We start from the raw sequence: 17,138 nt of genomic DNA, 5'->3' as shown, positions 1-17,138 counted from the left end.
CAGCTGGAAGTGGGTGAGGTTTCAGCAGAACCCCTGATGGCACTGGCTGTGTGCTGGCTTTGTGGGATGGGGAAAGGGGACTGACCCTCGGGGCCCCATGGCAGGCCCAGGCCTTGTGCTGGCTGTGTCTTACTTGCCCTGGGGCAGGCCCGAATAGATGGGGGTGCTGGCAGGGCCCCAGGGCTCTCAGGAACAACAGATGGTCCTTGAAGCCTAGAGTGGCCAGAAGAGGGTAGCCAGACAGGGCATGAGAATTGGTATGGACCCCAAGGACAAGTGGGCCTGTACTGGAAAGGGACAGTGTGGGGAGACCTGCTGAGCAAGGGCTTGAGGAAGGGCCAATGAGGGACCAGGACCCCATAGGGAAACAGCATCCTTGGGCATGGGCAGTAAAGGATTCCCAGAGGCAGGACTGGCAGGCACCTCTGCAGCCATTGATTGCTGCTCTCTCGTTCACAGATAAGGAAGGATTTACCTAGCCTAGGTCACAGCTCGGCCCCATCTCAGGGACCCTTCCTCTTGATTCTGTAGGTTTGGGAGTCAGGTTGGATGCAGCAGGCACGTGTGTGAATGTACGGGAAGTGTGTGTCATCGTTTGGGGGGCACTGTCATGCTTGTTGCATCGTCAGAGATACCCCAAGGTTAGCACTCATCCCCTTCAGGACAGGGACTATGTCCCATCCTGGTGTTTTTCCCTCCTTCTAGCACATGGGAAAGGACTGAGCACATGAGTACTAAATTTAAATGAACTGGTTTGCACTGTGGGTATGATCAGGGAGTCTATACTCCATGTCACATATGAACGTGGGACATGTATCAGGTGACTGCTGTGGGTGTAGAGGTGTTTAAACCGTGGAGTGTCATAAGAGGTGTAAGCAGTGATTACTATAGTATATAAAGTGAGATAAATGGAGTGTCTACACTGTTCAGGTATACTATTTGGGAGCATTGGAGGTGTCTGCACCTTGGGGTGGCCATAGGGGTATATATGGTGTCTACACTTTGGTGACTATATAAGCCGTCTGCACTGCAGGGTATCCCCTAGGGGTGAATGGAGTGTCTACACTGTGGGTGTGCACTGTTGGGGATCCCACGAGGTATCTACGTACAGGTCTACACTATGTGAAAGTATTTCCTGGATGGTGCCCACTGTGGGTGGTGCACTGATGGACATGTGCACTGACGTAATGTCTCTGTGGAAAGGAAAACAAAGGGAGTGCCCATTATGTGGGGGAGTGTGACAGGTGCAGAGGGGTCAGCAGCGTGGACAGAAACAGGGCCCTGAGGAGGTGTATCTCCAGGAAAGTGACTGCCACTAGCTCCCAATGAGGAGCTGCCCCCTTGGGACACCTCTATTCCAGGGCTGGTGCCCACTCCTCCCAGCACTTGGAGACCTCCTTTTTGGGTACTAGATTTTCAGGGCTTGTAACAAATCTCTCTGTATGTGAATTTCATGTTCGCAGACTTTGGAGGCAACTCCGGTGAATTAAATGGATGTTCAAATTTGGGTATATAAATAGTACATAAGTGACTATATAGTAGTTAACCCCCCCTCCCCGGTTTTGGACCCTTACTTTAGTATATAGTATAGTCCAAGTCCCTTCCGAAGGGGTGGAGGTAAAATGAGGAAGCTGACAGGAGGAGCCCATACAGGAGGCTGTGCCACATGTCAGGACCCACGGCAGACTTCGGCCCTGCACTCTACAGTTTGTAAAGAGCATCTCCCCGGATGCTCACAGAGTCCTATAGGGGCCAAGGCAGATATCGGTAGTATTCTGAGTTTACTAAGAGTACAACAGCTCAGATATTGTCCATGGTTACCGTACTGGCAGGGGTGGGACCAAGGCCCCATCCTCCCAGCCGACTGCCTGGAAGGAGTGGAGGACCAAGTGCTCATGTGTTTGTACAGAAAGCAGCTTCATGAATGCATACACTGCACCTTTTCCCAATTACTGTGTGAAAAAGAAGATATTCCCTATGTATCTGTACTGCATGTCTTACAGATACACCCTGTATCTGCTCTGTGTGATTAGGTTTTTGCTGTATAAATTATAATGGATATAGAATGGGTAAGAAAGGGATTTGCTGGGAGGATTTCTGGGGCAGGGGGCAATCTGCTATATGGGATGGCCATACAGCATTTGCAATGACTATATTTTGGGTAATCATATAGAAGATAAAATGGTATAATAATGTATATACTCTGTGTTCCATATCGTTTCTGCACATATACCATGTTGGATGGGCATACACTGTATACCATATGTGTGTGATGTGTATAGGCTGTATGTGGAGTACCTTATGTGAAGGTTATATCCCGAGTGTGTGTGATGACTGTATTTCATGAGTAATAGTATCTAAGGCATATACAGTGTCTATAATGGATACGCTGTTTATGCGTATCCATTATACGCATATAGTGTATAATGCATACATATACATATAGTGTATGATAAGTTTACATGAGGTAAGTGTGAGTACATGCTACGTATGGAGTATGCACTGTATATGTGTTGGGCATATGGTATGTTGGGTATAATTTGTGAGTCATAGATATATGTAGTATATATGATGGACACACTCTTTGTGATGAATATACCTTGTGCAGGATAAATAAGCACTGTGTGTATGATCCGCACACTGTATGTACGGGCCGGTTCTGCGTAGTGAAGTAGTCATGTGATGGGTCTGTTTGGTGTGTATCAGGCACCCTGTGTATGTGCAGCTCGTGATGGGCACGTGGGTGTGTGCCTGTATGTGAGCAGGCGGAGGGAGTCACCCTACTGGGAAGGGGCGTGGCCGGGAGCAGTTGGATGTTCCTTCATCTGTTCCCAGAAACCCCAGACCCTTGAGCCCACTGACCACACTGTTTCAGATTCTTCCTCAAGTTCTTCCTGAAATGCAACCAGAACTGCCTGAAGAATGCTGGGAATCCCCGTGACATGAGGCGCTTCCAGGTGGGTGTGGAGGGTCCTCCCTGCAAAGCCACCCTATTCTGATAGTGTGGGGGGAGGGAGGAGGCAGGAAGGTTGTGACCCTGCCACCCTGGGAAAGGCCCCCAGGGCAGATCTCTGCCCAGCCCTGTGCCTTCGGGCCTGGTGCCCGCTGGGGGTGGGGCAGCTCCATCTCAACTTATGCTGGCTGCCAAGGGAGGCTTCATTAGAGTCCCACTTAAGAAGATGCTAATTGTGACATTTTTACATGATTAACGACCCAGGCAATTTGCATAGCGTGAAGCAGAGAGCAGCTGCCCTTAGCACATCCCCAACCTGTGCAGCCCTCTCAGTGCAGCGGGTGGGGGGAGAAGGCAGCTCCGGTTTCCTCCTGGAAGAGGGCAGGGGCTCCTGCCCCTGGTTCCCCCTGTGCTCACTTGCCCAAGCCCCCGTTCCTCCCTAGGATCCCTGTGCATCCAGCCTAGAGTTCCAGTGTCTGCAAAACCAGTAGCCATTCTTCGCCCTAGAAGACAGAGTTCTTTCAGGGCTCTTGATTTTTCGGGCATTTGCGAGGGTCAGTTCCTGGGGGGGGGGGGTGTCACGTGATCCAGCTGGCCCTATTCCTCCAGCTGAGCCCCTGGGGTTGAGCCCATCAGTGACCCTAAATTCCAGCATCCAGCCACAGGTCTCAAGTTGCTGCTTCCCCACACATTCCCCTCCCGGGAAGCCCCCGAGGGCCCCAGCCAGGCTGGCCTCGGCTCTCCCCGCAGGTGGTGGTGTCCACGACGGTGAGCGTGGACGGACACGTGCTGGCCGTGTCCGACAACATGTTTGTGCACAACAACTCCAAGCATGGCCGCAGGGCGCGCCGCCTGGACCCCTCCGAAGGTCAGGACCCCCGGCCTAGCCTGGCCGCCGCGGGCCCAGCCAGCCCCCAGCCCCCACCTTGGCGTGGTCCCCTGACCTGGGTCCTCTCCTGCCTCCCAGCTGCTACCCCCTGCATCAAGGCCATCAGCCCCGGGGAGGGCTGGACCACGGGCGGCGCCACCGTCATTGTCATCGGCGACAACTTCTTCGACGGGTTGCAGGTCGTGTTTGGAAACGTGCTCGTGTGGAGCGAGGTGGGCCACCCCCGCCAGTCTCCCTCCGGGCCTCCGGGCTGGGCCCTCCCCTCGCCCAGACGGGACCTGCAGGCCTCCCCTCTCCCCTCGCAGCTAATCACGCCCCACGCCATCCGGGTGCAGACGCCCCCGCGGCACATCCCCGGGGTGGTGGAAGTGACCCTCTCCTACAAGTCCAAGCAGTTTTGCAAAGGAGCCCCTGGCCGCTTTGTCTACACAGGTAAGGAGTCAGGCGGGGGAGGGGGGGAAGGTCCTCGGGAAGCCCCACCCAGCGCAGCAATCTCGGTTGGTTCTCCGAGTTAGCAGCGTCTGCGGAGTGGCAGCTCCCCACCTATTCCCACTTACACTCGGCGACCCCTCTGCACGCCAGACCTTCTTTTCCTGGCCTTCTGTGCTTCCCTCCGTGGCCTCTGGCTCAGTCCCTTCCTAGGCACGCAGTCCCCACCCTGCGGAACATTCCCTCTGCCTGGGGCTTTCTGACCAAAGTGTCTCCCTCCTCCTGGTCTAGAACCTCTCCAAGGAGATGTTTATTTCAAAGATGCCCCCAAAGGGGCTTGCTGCTCCCCAAATCTTGCCTGGGTCTCTGGATTCCCCCCGACCACCCCCGGCTTCACTCTGCATGCACACTCACGTGCACTCGCCCACACACACCCCTTGCACGCCGCCAGGGCGAGCAGTTAACACCGCACACGTGGAGATGCAGCATAGAATCCCCCATCCCATTGCAGTGGCGGATCTTCTCCACTTCCATCCTCCCACCCCAGCCCAAGCCATTCGCTTCTCTGACACCCCCCACCCCCACCCCCACCCCGCCTACCCAGCCCCCAACAATCTAGTCGAGACACTCGGTAATGACCCTACTTACCCTCAGGGAGCTGCAGTCTAACGGGGGAAGGCCGAGTGGAGAACACCGTGTAGGGTGGTGGAGTTGCACGGTGGAGAGGTTGACAGTCAACCAAAACCTCGGGCAGGGAGTGTCGGCTGAACTGGGCTAAACTGAAACGGGAGGGATGACTAGGGAGGTAGACATGGAGAAGGAAGGGCAGTCGCGGGAGAAGGAAGGGCAAGTGCAAAGACCCAGAAGTAAGTGCTTTCTGCGTGAGGGGTGGGGGCGCTAACCAAAGGAAATTCACTAAATCCAGAGTTAGAGGTGGAGAAGGTAGGACCTTTGAGATGAGTGGCTGAGGCCTGGGCCAGGCTACCCAAAGAAGAACGGGGCAGGAAGAGGGGAAGGAGGAGGAGGCGGGTGGTAGGGAGAGGAGGGGAGAGAGTGGGGAGCTGCATGGGAAGCCTCCTGCACTCTCTGGAGAGCCCTGGGCAAGGGCCAGTCCCTTCCCTGCAGCGCATGCAAACCTTTAACCCTCCGATGCTTCTGAGTCCACCTGGGCTGAGATAAACAGAGATTGTTGGGGTTTTTCTTTTTTGTAATACATATACTCATGATGTGACCAATGCAAACAGAAAACTTGGCCAGGCCAGTGGCTCACGCCTGTGATCCTAGCACCCTGGGAGGCAGAAGCAGGACAGTCACTTGAGCTCAGGAGTTCCAGGACAGCCTGAGTAAAAGTTAGACCCAGTCTCTACTTAAAAAAAAAAAAAAATTGGAAAAAATTAGCCAGGCATGGTGGTGCATGCCTGTAGTCCCAGCTACTCTGGAGGCTGAGGCAGGAAGATGGTTTGAGCCCAGGAGTTTGAGGTTGCTGTGCGCTGGGCTGATACTAGCCGGCTCAACAGAGTGAAACTCTGTCTCAGAAAAACAAAACAAAACAAAAACCTCTCCCTTGCTTTGGTCCCTGTCTCTCCCTTGCTTTGGTGCCTGGGAGTATAGAAGCTAGAATGTGTGTACTATTTCCCTTTTTTCTAATCACAAATAAGATCGTACAGTGCATGTGTGTTAATGCCAAGCGCCTGCCACAGAGCCAGCCTCAGTGTTTGTTGAATGAATGAACAAACTGAGGAACTGAGGAAACTTCCCTGAACCTCGCTGACCGGTGTGCCCAGAGTTTTCCGGGGGACTGGGGCTGGGCTTGGTGGAGGGGGTCTGCAGCGAGACTCCTGGACTTGTCGCTTGCCTGCTTTTTGCGCCCTGTGTCCCTCTCTGGGAGGGGACGTCTTCCAAACGCTGCCCCTCTCCCCAGCCCTGAACGAGCCGACCATTGACTACGGATTCCAGAGGCTACAGAAAGTCATTCCCAGACACCCCGGAGACCCCGAGAGGCTGCCCAAGGTACCCAGAGGGGTGTGGCGGGGACAACGGGGTCCTGTGGGCGAGAGGGGCTCCCGAGGGCCCCTCCGCCGCCCCCAGGGGCTGCCCCTCCGTCCGCTGTCTCCTCCCCTGCCCGCAGGAAGTGCTGCTGAAGCGGGCGGCCGACCTGGCGGAGGCGCTGTACGGAGTGCCCAGCAGTAACCAGGTATGGCGCCTCCGCCCGCCTCCGGGGGCCGCCGGGCCCGGGGCTGTCCCCCGCCCGGCGCCTGCGGCTGCCCCGGCCGTGCCCCGCTCTTGTCTTCGCAGGAGCTCCTCCTGAAGCGCGCGGCGGACGTGGCCGAGGCTCTGTACAGCGCCCCGCGGGCGCCCGCGCCGCTCGGACCCCTGGCCCCGAGCCACCCGCACCCCGCCGTCGTGGGCATCAACGCCTTCAGCAGCCCGCTGGCCATCGCCGTCGGCGACGCCACGCCGGGACCCGAGCCGGGTGCGTCCGCCGCGCCTCGCCGCAGCCCCGGGGCGCCCCGCCCGCTCCTGCCCCGCCCGCGCTGCCCCTGACCGCCGCTCTCCCGCAGGCTACGCGCGCAGCTGCGGCAGCGCGTCCCCCCGCGGGTTCGCGCCCAGCCCGGGCTCGCAGCAGAGCAGCTACGGCAGCGGCCTCGGAGCCGGCCTCGGCGGCTACGGAGCGCCAGGAGTGGCCGGCCTCGGCGTGCCTGGGTCCCCCAGCTTCCTCAATGGCTCCACGGCCACCTCGCCCTTCGCCAGTGAGTGTCCCCGCCCGCGAGGACAGCGGCCGGGCCCTGCCCAGCTGGCCCATCGCGGGGGGTGGGCGCCCCCCGAGAGGGTCGACAGCGGCTTAGCCCTCGGGAGCAAGCCCGGCCTCCCCGCGGGTGACCTCTTCCTGCCCTTCGACCTCGACCCCGCCCCCGGCGGCACGTCCTGGGGTCCTGCGGCCGGAGCACTTCTTGCTCCTTTAGCTCTCCTTGCTGACCCCCATTGCACACATTGCTTCTCGCTGTGCAGTTCTCCCGAAGTCGGCTCTGATGGGGTGGGCCGGGGGACGTCCGGCGGAACCCGGGTGGACCTCCACCTCGCCGACTCACGCCGCGACTTCGGGAGGACGCTGGCGCCCCCTGCCGGAAGCCTAGGGAAACTCAGGGCTCGGGAGAAGCGGCTTCCAGCCCGCCCCAGCCCGCTGGAGGAGAGGCCGGGTGGGCGGTGGGAGGATGTGGCTCCTCCCTGCGACGTCGTCCGGCACAGCCAGTGAATTCCGAGTGGTCAGACAGAGCCGGATTCAGAGTCTGAGTGTCCAGATCAGGAGCTGTCTGGCATTCAGCAATTTACTTCTTTGAACTTCAGTTTCCTCTCAGTAGAATAGGATCAATTCCATCTCCTCGCCTAAGGTTATTCTAGATCTGAACGTACCACTATGCATAAAGGGCCAGGCAGAATTAGGAAAGAGTGTGTGATTTCGCAGTCCCAGCCCGGACTGTGGGCTCTAAACCCTTCCTCTAGCTTCTTGGAGTGGAGCAGCTCAGGGCTGGGTGGATGGGCAATGCCTGGGTGTCACGGGTGAGTGACATCCACAGTTGCTTTATGCCTGACCACTTTACACTGCCCTCAAGTCTCTTCCAACACCAAGCTCCAGATCAGCATGTTTATGGCTCTTTTTGACTTAGCTATTCAGCAGACATTCCTACAGCAGAAGTGCCTACTGTGTGCAAAGCACCAGGCTTGGGAGATAACTCCACCCCTGCTCACCTGCAAGCAGCCTCCCTATCAGTCATAAGAGAGGTTGTCCCTCCTGTCCTGGGAGACTGTACTGAGCTGGAGAAATGGTGAGGGCTGCCCAAGAAGGATCTGGCAGTGCTTTGCCTGCAGTTCTCACACCTCCCCACTGCCCTATGTTGGCCATTGCTAAGCACTGCACTAGCTGGCCACCTGCCTAGCTTTCCTTGCCAGGGACCTGTGCCCTGGACACTGCTCTTTGTGGCTGCTTCAGCCTAGTACTCTCCTCTTGGCCTGGGCTCAAATTCTGGGACCCAAGGCCCCATAAGCTGGAGTCCACATAGATCATGGCCCTCTGGTACCTCTGACTCTCCGGCCCTTTGCTCAGGCCACTCTCACCTGCTCCTCTCCCCTTCAGTTCTGAGACAGCACCCTCACAGCCTCTCTCTGGGTGCCACTTGCATTTGAGGCTTTCCCTTGGGCCAACGCTAGTGGGGACAGGAACATCAGCTCCCCTCCCCCCACACACACACAGTGCAATCAACAGTAGGGAAACACACTGCCCCATTGTGCAGGAGCCAGCCCCCCCTGGGGTCTCCCTTTTCAGCAAGAAGATCAAGAATTCTAGAGCCACTCACTTATATCCTGCTTCCAGCATTAGCTGTGGACACCCTGGACTTGCCCAAGGGTCAGTCCTATCTAATGTGGCTATGAACCCTGGGTCTTGAGAGATATAGTACGTCTTCTGGGTAGTGATCTTAAGCCTTCCATGGGGCTCCCCAGCTAGCAGTGAGCATTGTCTTAAAGGAGATGGGGCTAAGGACATTTGGAAGAGGGGCAGCTATTGGAGGCATCATCGTATCAAAGTAGGGGGAAGTGCCCATATGGCAAAGACAGCCTTCTCAGGCTGTCACTTTCTTCCAGGAAGCCCCAGCCCAACCCCATTGCATGCTGCTTGGACAACACTCACATCACAGCCCTACTGGGCTTTACAAGAGAGAGGCACGGAACTGGGTTCAGATGAGGATGAGGAAAGGTGGCATCTCCTGCCCTGGGCAGGAGAGGAGGCTTCAGGAAGAAGGGGCAGGCACAACCTGTGTGCAGGAGACTCCCTTGCTATTCCCAGGAGAGCAAGCACAGCCCTGGATGGCTGGGGAGTTGGAGAACAGGAAGATTTGAGGGTATAGATCCCTGTACATTTCTTTAAAATTGATCAGCTGGAAGAGGGAGATACAGGAGGCCTCCAGGGCCCAGGCTGGAGATGACAAGGACCTGCATTAAGCTGGAAGGAAACAAAGTGTCCTGGGGTGAAGGTGGGGGGTGGGAGGGGGCAGGCAGAACACTGGGGATGTTGGTGAGGAGAGCACACCTGTGCCGGAAGTTAGGGTGCTTGCATGAGCTATGGTCCTGGACAGAGAGGCCTTGTAACAGGAGCCTGTTTGTGGCCCCAAAATTCATCCGTGACTACTTGCCCCAGGGCCCCTAAACACTTCTTAGCATCTCAGAATCCCAGGAGTTTTCAGCAGGAATCCTAACCTATTGCAACTCTTGCTCATCTCATCTTTGGGGCACCTCCACTGTCTGGTTTTGTTGGATGTTCTGGTTTTGCTTGTGTTTTCACCTAGTGTGGCCCTGTCATCTCCAGCCATATGAAGGGGTCTCCATAAAGCCAGGGCAGCAAGCCCAGGACTCTCACAGCTCCCAGTGAGATCTGAGCCTGGGGCCAGGGGCAGTAGCCCACATGGGGCCCACTGCCCACGCCGTGGCCCCAGCCAAGCTGCTCACTCTGGTGCTGTCTCCCTGTTGTGTCTCCCACTGCCTTCCCTGCTGCCCCTGCCCCTCCCTGCCCCGCCCCGGAGTCATGCCCTCTAGCCCCCCGCTGGCGGCTGCCTCCTCCATGTCCCTTCCGGCCACGGCCCCCACCACCAGCGTCTTCTCCTTCTCGCCTGTCAACATGATCTCTGCCGTCAAACAGAGGAGCGCCTTCGCCCCCGTGCTGCGCCCACCCAGCTCCCCACCCCAGGCCTGCCCCAGAGCCCACGGAGAGGGGCTTCCAGGTGAGCGATCCACCCTGCCTCGCTGTGGCCCGGGAAGGGCCCTGACGGAGCAGCTGGCTACAGTGGCCCCACTCCGTCCATGTCTCACCTGTGACCAGCTCTTCCTGGGGGTGCAGAGCAGGAAGCCCTGCAGCAGTCCAGGGATGTCCATCTGCACCCCACTCCCTGGGCCTCACAGCTTGGGGTGGTCACCACTCCGGGTACTCTCAGTTGACCACTTGGCCAAGAGGAAGGGACTCAAATCACAGTGTGGAAGGTCTGGAAACCATCCCAAGACCCCAATGCCATCCAGTTGAGCCCAGAGCAAAGACCCAACCCTCGTAGCTAGAGGAAGCCAAGTGGGCTGCATGCGAGTGCCCTGTGCCTCCCAGTGTCCACCAGAGGGTAGCACACACCGCTGTGAGAGACTATCACTGGCTGGATGGAAGGGGACTGATCTTAGATGAAGGTTAGCCTGGCTTCCCCTTCCCATTTTACAGATTCAGAATTGAGACCAAGTCACCCCTCCCACATCCCATTAATTGAATGGTGGTTCTCTCCTTTTACACACATGTGGCAGAACCTTTTAGCCAGCAGAACTTTGTGCATGCCAGCGCTCATTGGAAACTCACTAGCAGATAGACGGAGCCCTGGCTTTGGGGAAGGGGGGACCACAGGATGTGGGCGGGGCAGGGCCCAGCTGACAAGGGTAGTAGGGGCAGGGCTGGAAGAGGGTGTCTTCCCCAAGAGGCTTACTGGTGTTTCCGTGCCTGTCTAAGGGGGTGTCTCCACAGGATCCCCTGGGACTCAATACAGAGTTTAGCACCTAGCTGTGTGTCTGGCACATAGTGGGTCCTTAATAAATAGAATTGTTATGTGAACAAACGGGTCAGAAGGGCACCCTTCAAACTCAGTGGCAGAAGGCTTGCTGGGCACTGAGCCGAGAGGTGCTCTCGGGTTAGAGCATGTCCTATGGGGCATTGCCCAGGACAGTAATGGGCCATTGGAAAAGAATCAGTGTTCAAATTAGGTAAGTGCTTTGAAGAATATATCAGAGCCTTTAATGTGCTAGAGTGCATTATGGCTCCTCCAAGGAACAGAAAATGCAAACTTATTTGAGCACAAAACGTATTTTTCAAAGAGCATCTTGAGATTAGTTCCCAGGGAATGGCCTCGAGGTAGAGGAAGAGACATTTGTATGGTGTCCTCAGCCTGCTGTGGGGGCCGGTCAGGCTGGGATGCCTGTCACAAGAGCAAGGCCAGTGGCTTGGCCCCAGAGTCATCTCTAGATCCAAGGCTGGGCAGGTGGGGTGGCCTCCACTCTGAGGCAGGGAGGGGCCGTGGACGGTGCCCTGTAGGGTCTCTGCTCCGGGGAGAGTCCCTGGACACTGGAGGGAGAGTGGGGAAGCACAGGACCTTGGAGAACAACTGAGGACGACACATACACACAGCAGCCAGGGAGCCTGGGAGAATTGGCCGTGCCCAGGGTACACAGAGCAATTCCAGCACAGTCCAAAGACTTCTTAGCGCTGTGCTCATGCCCTGCTCGGAGGGTAGATCGGGGCCCCTTCCCACCAGGAGCTGCTGCTCTGGGCAGCACTGGCAGGCCCGTGTTGCTGATTCAAGTCATAATGAACTTTCATGCCAGGAGGGAAGGCAGGCAAGGGGGCTGGTGGGCAAAACATCCAGAGAGTGGGCCATTCTCAGAGAAGACCTTGCCCAAGCAGGGTTTGAAGAATAAGTAGAGCTTTCTAGTCGGGGAGGGATGTGCTGGACAGAGGAGACCTTGGATTGAAGGTGTGTGGGTGGGGAAGGCAGAGATGTTGGAGCCCACATTCAAATGTTCAAAGGATAGCTCATACCAATGCATGTCAAAGACGTATTTAACCCGTTAATGAGGGTTAAATACAGGAGGACAGGGCAGCTTAAAGGAGAATGGGAGAGACTGAAGCTAGCGAAATAAAGAAGGCAGGAATAATATTGCTCAATGTAAACTGCTTCTACAGAAGCAATAAAGCAATAAACCCGCAGCCTTCCTTTGGGGACTATCTTTTTTGCCAACTAGAAACTGTCATTTTATGAATGTTCTCCAAATTAACATCCAACTTAACAAAGCCTGGACCCTACCCAGTAGTGTAGAGCGAGTCAAAAAAAGTCACGTCCCCCCAGAATAAGGTGACTCCTAAGGTGGGCTTATTAGATAGTGCTCTTGGATGACTTTGAAAGGATTTGCAGTCATTTTTTGCTTTATTTCCAAGTTTTGGATAATTTTTCTTAAGTGTGTCTGGAGCTTAGAATATGAGGGATGGGGAAGGCAGGGGCCACCAGTTTTCCCTGCCAGCAAAGGGAGCCATGGGAGGGGGTCAGGCAGGGGCAGGAGTGGTGAGGTGATGAATTTTGTAGACGTGGGAGGCAGACAGGCTGGTGCAGATGCATTATAAATCAGCGCCCTGGAGGCTGGCCTCTTTCCCTCTCCATCCTGGTTTATGGCCATCTCTTCCTCCCCCAGAGACGGAGATGGGCCCTCTGCAACAGGCAGGCCTGGGGAAGGGAGCCCAGAGCCGTCTCTCCCTGGAGGAAGTGGGGAGCAAGGCCTGTGGCTGCACCTGCCCCTCACCCCTTACCTGTAGCGCTGCCCCCAGGCCAGGGCCAGGCCTGGCTGTCTGCCTTCAGAAAGTGCTCTATGTCCTGCCTGCTGTCCCCAGCCCAGAGAGGGACAGGGAGGTGAGGTCCCCAGGCAGCATATAGCTTATGGCTCCCTTCTCCTCTGCCACCGCAGACCAGCCGTTTGAGGACTCTGACAAGTTCCACTCTCCAGCCCGGGGGCTTCAGGGCCTGGCGTACTCCTAATGACGGTAGGTCTCTGGCTGAGTCTGGCCTCCTCCTCTGGCCCTGAGATGGGCTGTCTCCCTCCCAAAGGCCTTAGCAGGGATGGGGAACTGGGGCCCGGGTCTCCCCGTCCAGGGCCTGACAGCTGTCAGAGGCACACGGCCCACCCCAGTGGCCCAAGCTGACCAGGAAGAGAAAAGTGGATTCCTGTCCCATTGCAGCCCGCCTTCCTCCAGGACCATCTTCTCTCCCTGTCCCTCCCCGCCAGGTCTGCAGGTGTTGCCCACACAGAGCGGGGACTGGGGCCCCCTGGGACTCACACCCACGCCCTGGACTGCAGCACAGACAGATGCAAGGCCAGGGTTGCAGCGCACCTCAACCCACGGGCTGACCGGGGAGAGGCCTTCGTCCTCGCGCTCAAGCCTCCCCCACCACCCCCACAGGCTCCTCTCACCTCCCCCTATTGGGGCGCTGGGGGGCCCCAGCACTGTGCAGATAGATGCTCCTGGCAGGGGAGCATCCCAGGGAGGTGCTGGGATGCCGGGCCTCGCTCTCTGGGTCTTGGTTCCTCTGAAGGAGATGGATCTTGTGCAGACCAGGGACGTCGGGTGAGGAGAGCATGGGATGGGGACTGTGGGAAAGCGGACAGCTCAGGGAGAAGTGACCTGGAAAGGTCCTGTGTGCATCTGACCCATCTCAGCTGGCCCCGCATCCCACCTCCTCTCCAGCGCAAAGGGCGGTGCCCGGCGGTCGCGGGAGGCCCGCCCAGCTCCCATGGAGCCTCCATAGCCGCTCTGCTCCGCGCCACCCCACTTCCTTCGAGAGCTGAGCACTCACGCTTGCCGCATCATGCCACGCTGTGGGAGCTTCGGGCATGGAGGAGGCAGAAGGGGGGGCGCCAGGCCGCCTGAGTTTGGGGTGTTTCCCCAGTGGATGTCTCATGGACTCTGGACCCCTCACACACACTAACTCTGGCTGGCCCCGTGGAACGGGCCCAACTGCCCCCCAAGTGGCCTCACATTCTGCTAAGTTTGGAGAAAACAATAAACCAGATGCAGGTGGCCGCCCGGCCTCTTGCCTGCTTCTTTGCTGTGGGTTTGCTTTTCTCAGCAGGTCAGCGGCTCTCCTGGGGCCCCTCGAAACCTTGGGCAGCCCCACAGTTCAACTAAGCAAGTGTTCCCTGCCTCCCTGCCCACCGTCCACTCCTGGGTACCATGGGGAGGGGAGCAGGCAAGCAGGCCCCAAAACTCAGGAGATGGGCTCAGGCCCCAAGAGCTTGGCTGGGAGTACAGTCAGGCCACGGAGGACTCGGGCCCCCAGCTATCTGGTCAGGGCCAAAGTGGGGATTGTCAGTGCATTGCTGGAAGCCAGAACACAGCAAACCAGATGCCACCAGATGTGCAGAGACTCAGAGTAAGATCCAGTCCAAAACAGAGGCTTCTGGGTGGGTGGCTCCGGGGCTGTCTGTTTGAGCCTCATGCCAACCCCACCCATCCCCCCCCCAGGGCCCAGGCTCCTTCTGGCTCCTCCTTCTGTCTCAGAGACTGAGAGGAGGGATCATAAAGAGACAAGACCCCTGGGCCCCTTCACTCATCTACCCTCCTCTCTAGGATGAAGCCCATAGTCCCCCTGAGACATGTCCTGTGGATGAAGATCTGGCTGTCTGACCCTGAAAGCCCCCTTTTGGACCCCCTATCCAGTGAGCCCAGTGTGCAGCTCTAGGCCTCAGGCTGGCCTCTCTCTCCCCCTGGCAGTGCTCCTTGGCTCTGGCCTCTGGACACTCTGCGACTCCCAACCACGTGTCCAGGCCCTCATCCAGACAAGCACACTTGCCAAGGTGCCATCTTTCAGGGGCCTCCACCTCTTTCTCTGGTGTTCTTGGTCAGTCCTTGGGATTCATGTCCCCTGGAACCCACAGTGGGGGTCCTCCTGCCCTACTCTCAGGGCCCACCTGTCCCCCCCCCTGCCCCCCGCATGCAGTTCCTGTTGTAGCCTGTGTCACAAAGCACCAACACCTGCCTGCCTGTAGCCTGCTCCGCTTGGCTCTGAGCAGCCACACTGGCCAGGCCGACCCCTGCAGAGCTCTAATCTGCACTGGACATAGGCAGTCACTGGACAGTGGTCACACTCTGGCTCCCAGGATGGGTCAGGTGCCATGGTCAATGTAAAGGAGACATGGTATCTGTCCTCAACGATCCCACAACACTGTTCAAGCCACCGTTTGAGTCAACACTGCCCTCTCCCTCCTCTACAGCAGACATAGCCAATCAATCATAATGTTTGCTATGGCCTGAATGGTGTTTCCTGTAACCTTCCAGGTGACCATATTGGAGATAGCCTTTAAAGAGGTGGTTAAGGTTGAATGAGGTCACCAGGTTGAAGTGCTGATCCAACAGAACTGGTGCCCTTATAGCAAGAGTAAGAGCTGGGCATGGTAGTGCACACCTATAGTCCCAGGTACTCGGGAGACCAAGGCAGTAGGATCACTTGAGCCCAGGAGTTTGAGACCAGCCTGGGCAACATAGCAAGACTCCATCTCTAAAAATAAATAGATAGATAGATAGATAGATAGATAAAAAATTCTCAAAAGAAGAGTAAGAGACGCGAGGGCTCTCTCCTCACTGTGTAAGGACTCAGCAAGAAGGCAGTTGCCTACAAGCCAGGAAGACAGGTGTCCCCAGGCACCAAATCAACTGGCACCTTGATCTGGGGCTTCTAGCCTCCAGGACTGTGAAAAAATAAATTTCTGTGATTTAGGCTACCCAGTCTGTGGTATTTTGTTGCCGTAGCCCGAGCTGACTGACTTCTTTCCCACATGTCTTAGTTTTGGCTCCCCCAGAAGCAGAAGTTGAGACAAATTCCCTGCTGGAGAACTCCGAGAGACAGTGCAAAGTTTTCCCATCCAAGGGGCAGAGGATGTGGGATATTGGTCCTGCAGCCTTCTTCTGTCTCTGGCTGGGTGCTGCTCCCAAGAGAGTAACGCCCGGACACTTCTGGCCTGCCCCTCCCACTGGCACAGAGACAAAAAAGCCACCGGTTAGGCTTTTGTCGTGGAATGTTGTAAGCGAATTACTGGAACGTTAAATCCGAGGTGATATGAACAGGGCACCCAACAGCTTCTGTTATGCTTCAGAGCCACCAGGATCACAGAATTATTGTCAACATAGCCACTGATCAGAGTTGTCACTTGAGACGAAAACTATTAGCCAAGTCTGGTAAATTTCACCCCAGGCCCTTTTGTAGCCAATAAATCAAAGAGGAGTGAGTCAAATTGGACCATGAGTCACAGGTCAGTGCAAGACCAGCCTGCCGGCGAACCTGGGCCTGTGTCTGGGGCACCTCCAACAAAGCAACTGGGGCATTTCTGGGCCTCACAGATAGAACCCCTCCTTGGACTTCCCTCCATCACCTTGGATAGAGTGCAGTGGCCTCATCACAGCTCACTGCAGCCTGAAACTCCTGGACTCAAGAGATCCTCCTGCCTCAGCCTCCTGAGTAGTTGGGACTACAAGTGTGTGCCACCACGCCCGGCCAATTTTTTCTACTTTTAGTAGAGCCTGGGTCTCACTCTTGCTCAGGCTGGTGGTCTTCAACTCCTGAGCTGAAGTGATCCGCCCGCCTCAACCTCCCAGAGTACTAGGATTACAGGCATGAGCCACCATGCCCAGCCCTATTCCTAATTTTCTAAAAATTTTAAAAAATTATAGATGCCAAATTTCATGAAATGTTTTCCTGAATACATTAAGATAATCAAATACTTTCTCCATTATTTTGTTAATGTGCTGAATTACATTAGTTATACGTGTAATTTTAAACCATTGCATTGACTGTCTAATTACATGTTTAATGGTAAACTGCCATATATCCTTTACCCAGGTGTACCAATTATTACATATATCCCCATTCTCTCTCTCTCTATATATATATGTATATATACATACATACATATATATATATCTGCACTTCACTTGCAGGAAGGCACCCACTGGCCCTCACCCTTCCCTACTTCTTGAGAAGCTTGGCTTCCTGGAAACAAAAAGATCTGCAGAGCACCTCGGTGCTTTGCCATGCTAGCTTCTGTTTCCTTCTGGGAGCAGGGGAGGGGAAAACACAAGAACAAACACAAATTAATCTCTCACTAAGTTATTCTATCTTGATTTTAAACCACTTTTACCATTCTATTCTAACCATTCTGACTCTAGCTCTGGGTCCCTTCTGCCGGAGATCCAGTGGAGATCCTGGTCATCTGCTAGGAGCCCCTGCCTCCACTCACTCCCCAAGGGTGAAG

The 17,138-nt window shown here is 56.1% G+C and overlaps 1 protein-coding gene across 1 annotated transcript in view; it reads left to right on the top strand.

Annotated features, from left to right (window-relative positions):
- EBF4 (EBF family member 4) overlaps positions 1-13,944 on the top strand; it is a 58,859-nt gene extending 44,915 nt beyond the window's left edge. The window contains exons 8-18 of the mRNA XM_012755110.3: positions 2,876-2,957; positions 3,704-3,821; positions 3,921-4,054; positions 4,148-4,274; positions 6,193-6,281; positions 6,400-6,465; positions 6,567-6,744; positions 6,833-7,021; positions 9,845-10,042; positions 12,801-12,876; positions 13,119-13,944. Of these exons, the coding sequence (XP_012610564.2) occupies positions 2,876-2,957; positions 3,704-3,821; positions 3,921-4,054; positions 4,148-4,274; positions 6,193-6,281; positions 6,400-6,465; positions 6,567-6,744; positions 6,833-7,021; positions 9,845-10,042; positions 12,801-12,871 (1,252 nt within the window). The 3' untranslated portion in view covers positions 12,872-12,876; positions 13,119-13,944. The remainder of the gene's footprint in view (positions 1-2,875; positions 2,958-3,703; positions 3,822-3,920; positions 4,055-4,147; positions 4,275-6,192; positions 6,282-6,399; positions 6,466-6,566; positions 6,745-6,832; positions 7,022-9,844; positions 10,043-12,800; positions 12,877-13,118) is intronic.
- Positions 13,945-17,138: the final 3,194 nt, after the last annotated feature.

Source organism: Microcebus murinus, chromosome 16, assembly GCF_040939455.1.
Source record: "Microcebus murinus isolate Inina chromosome 16, M.murinus_Inina_mat1.0, whole genome shotgun sequence".
Classification (NCBI taxonomy): domain Eukaryota; kingdom Metazoa; phylum Chordata; class Mammalia; order Primates; family Cheirogaleidae; genus Microcebus; species Microcebus murinus.
The sequence above is the reverse complement of the archived record's forward strand: the minus strand, read 5'-3'. Positions and strand labels throughout refer to the sequence as shown.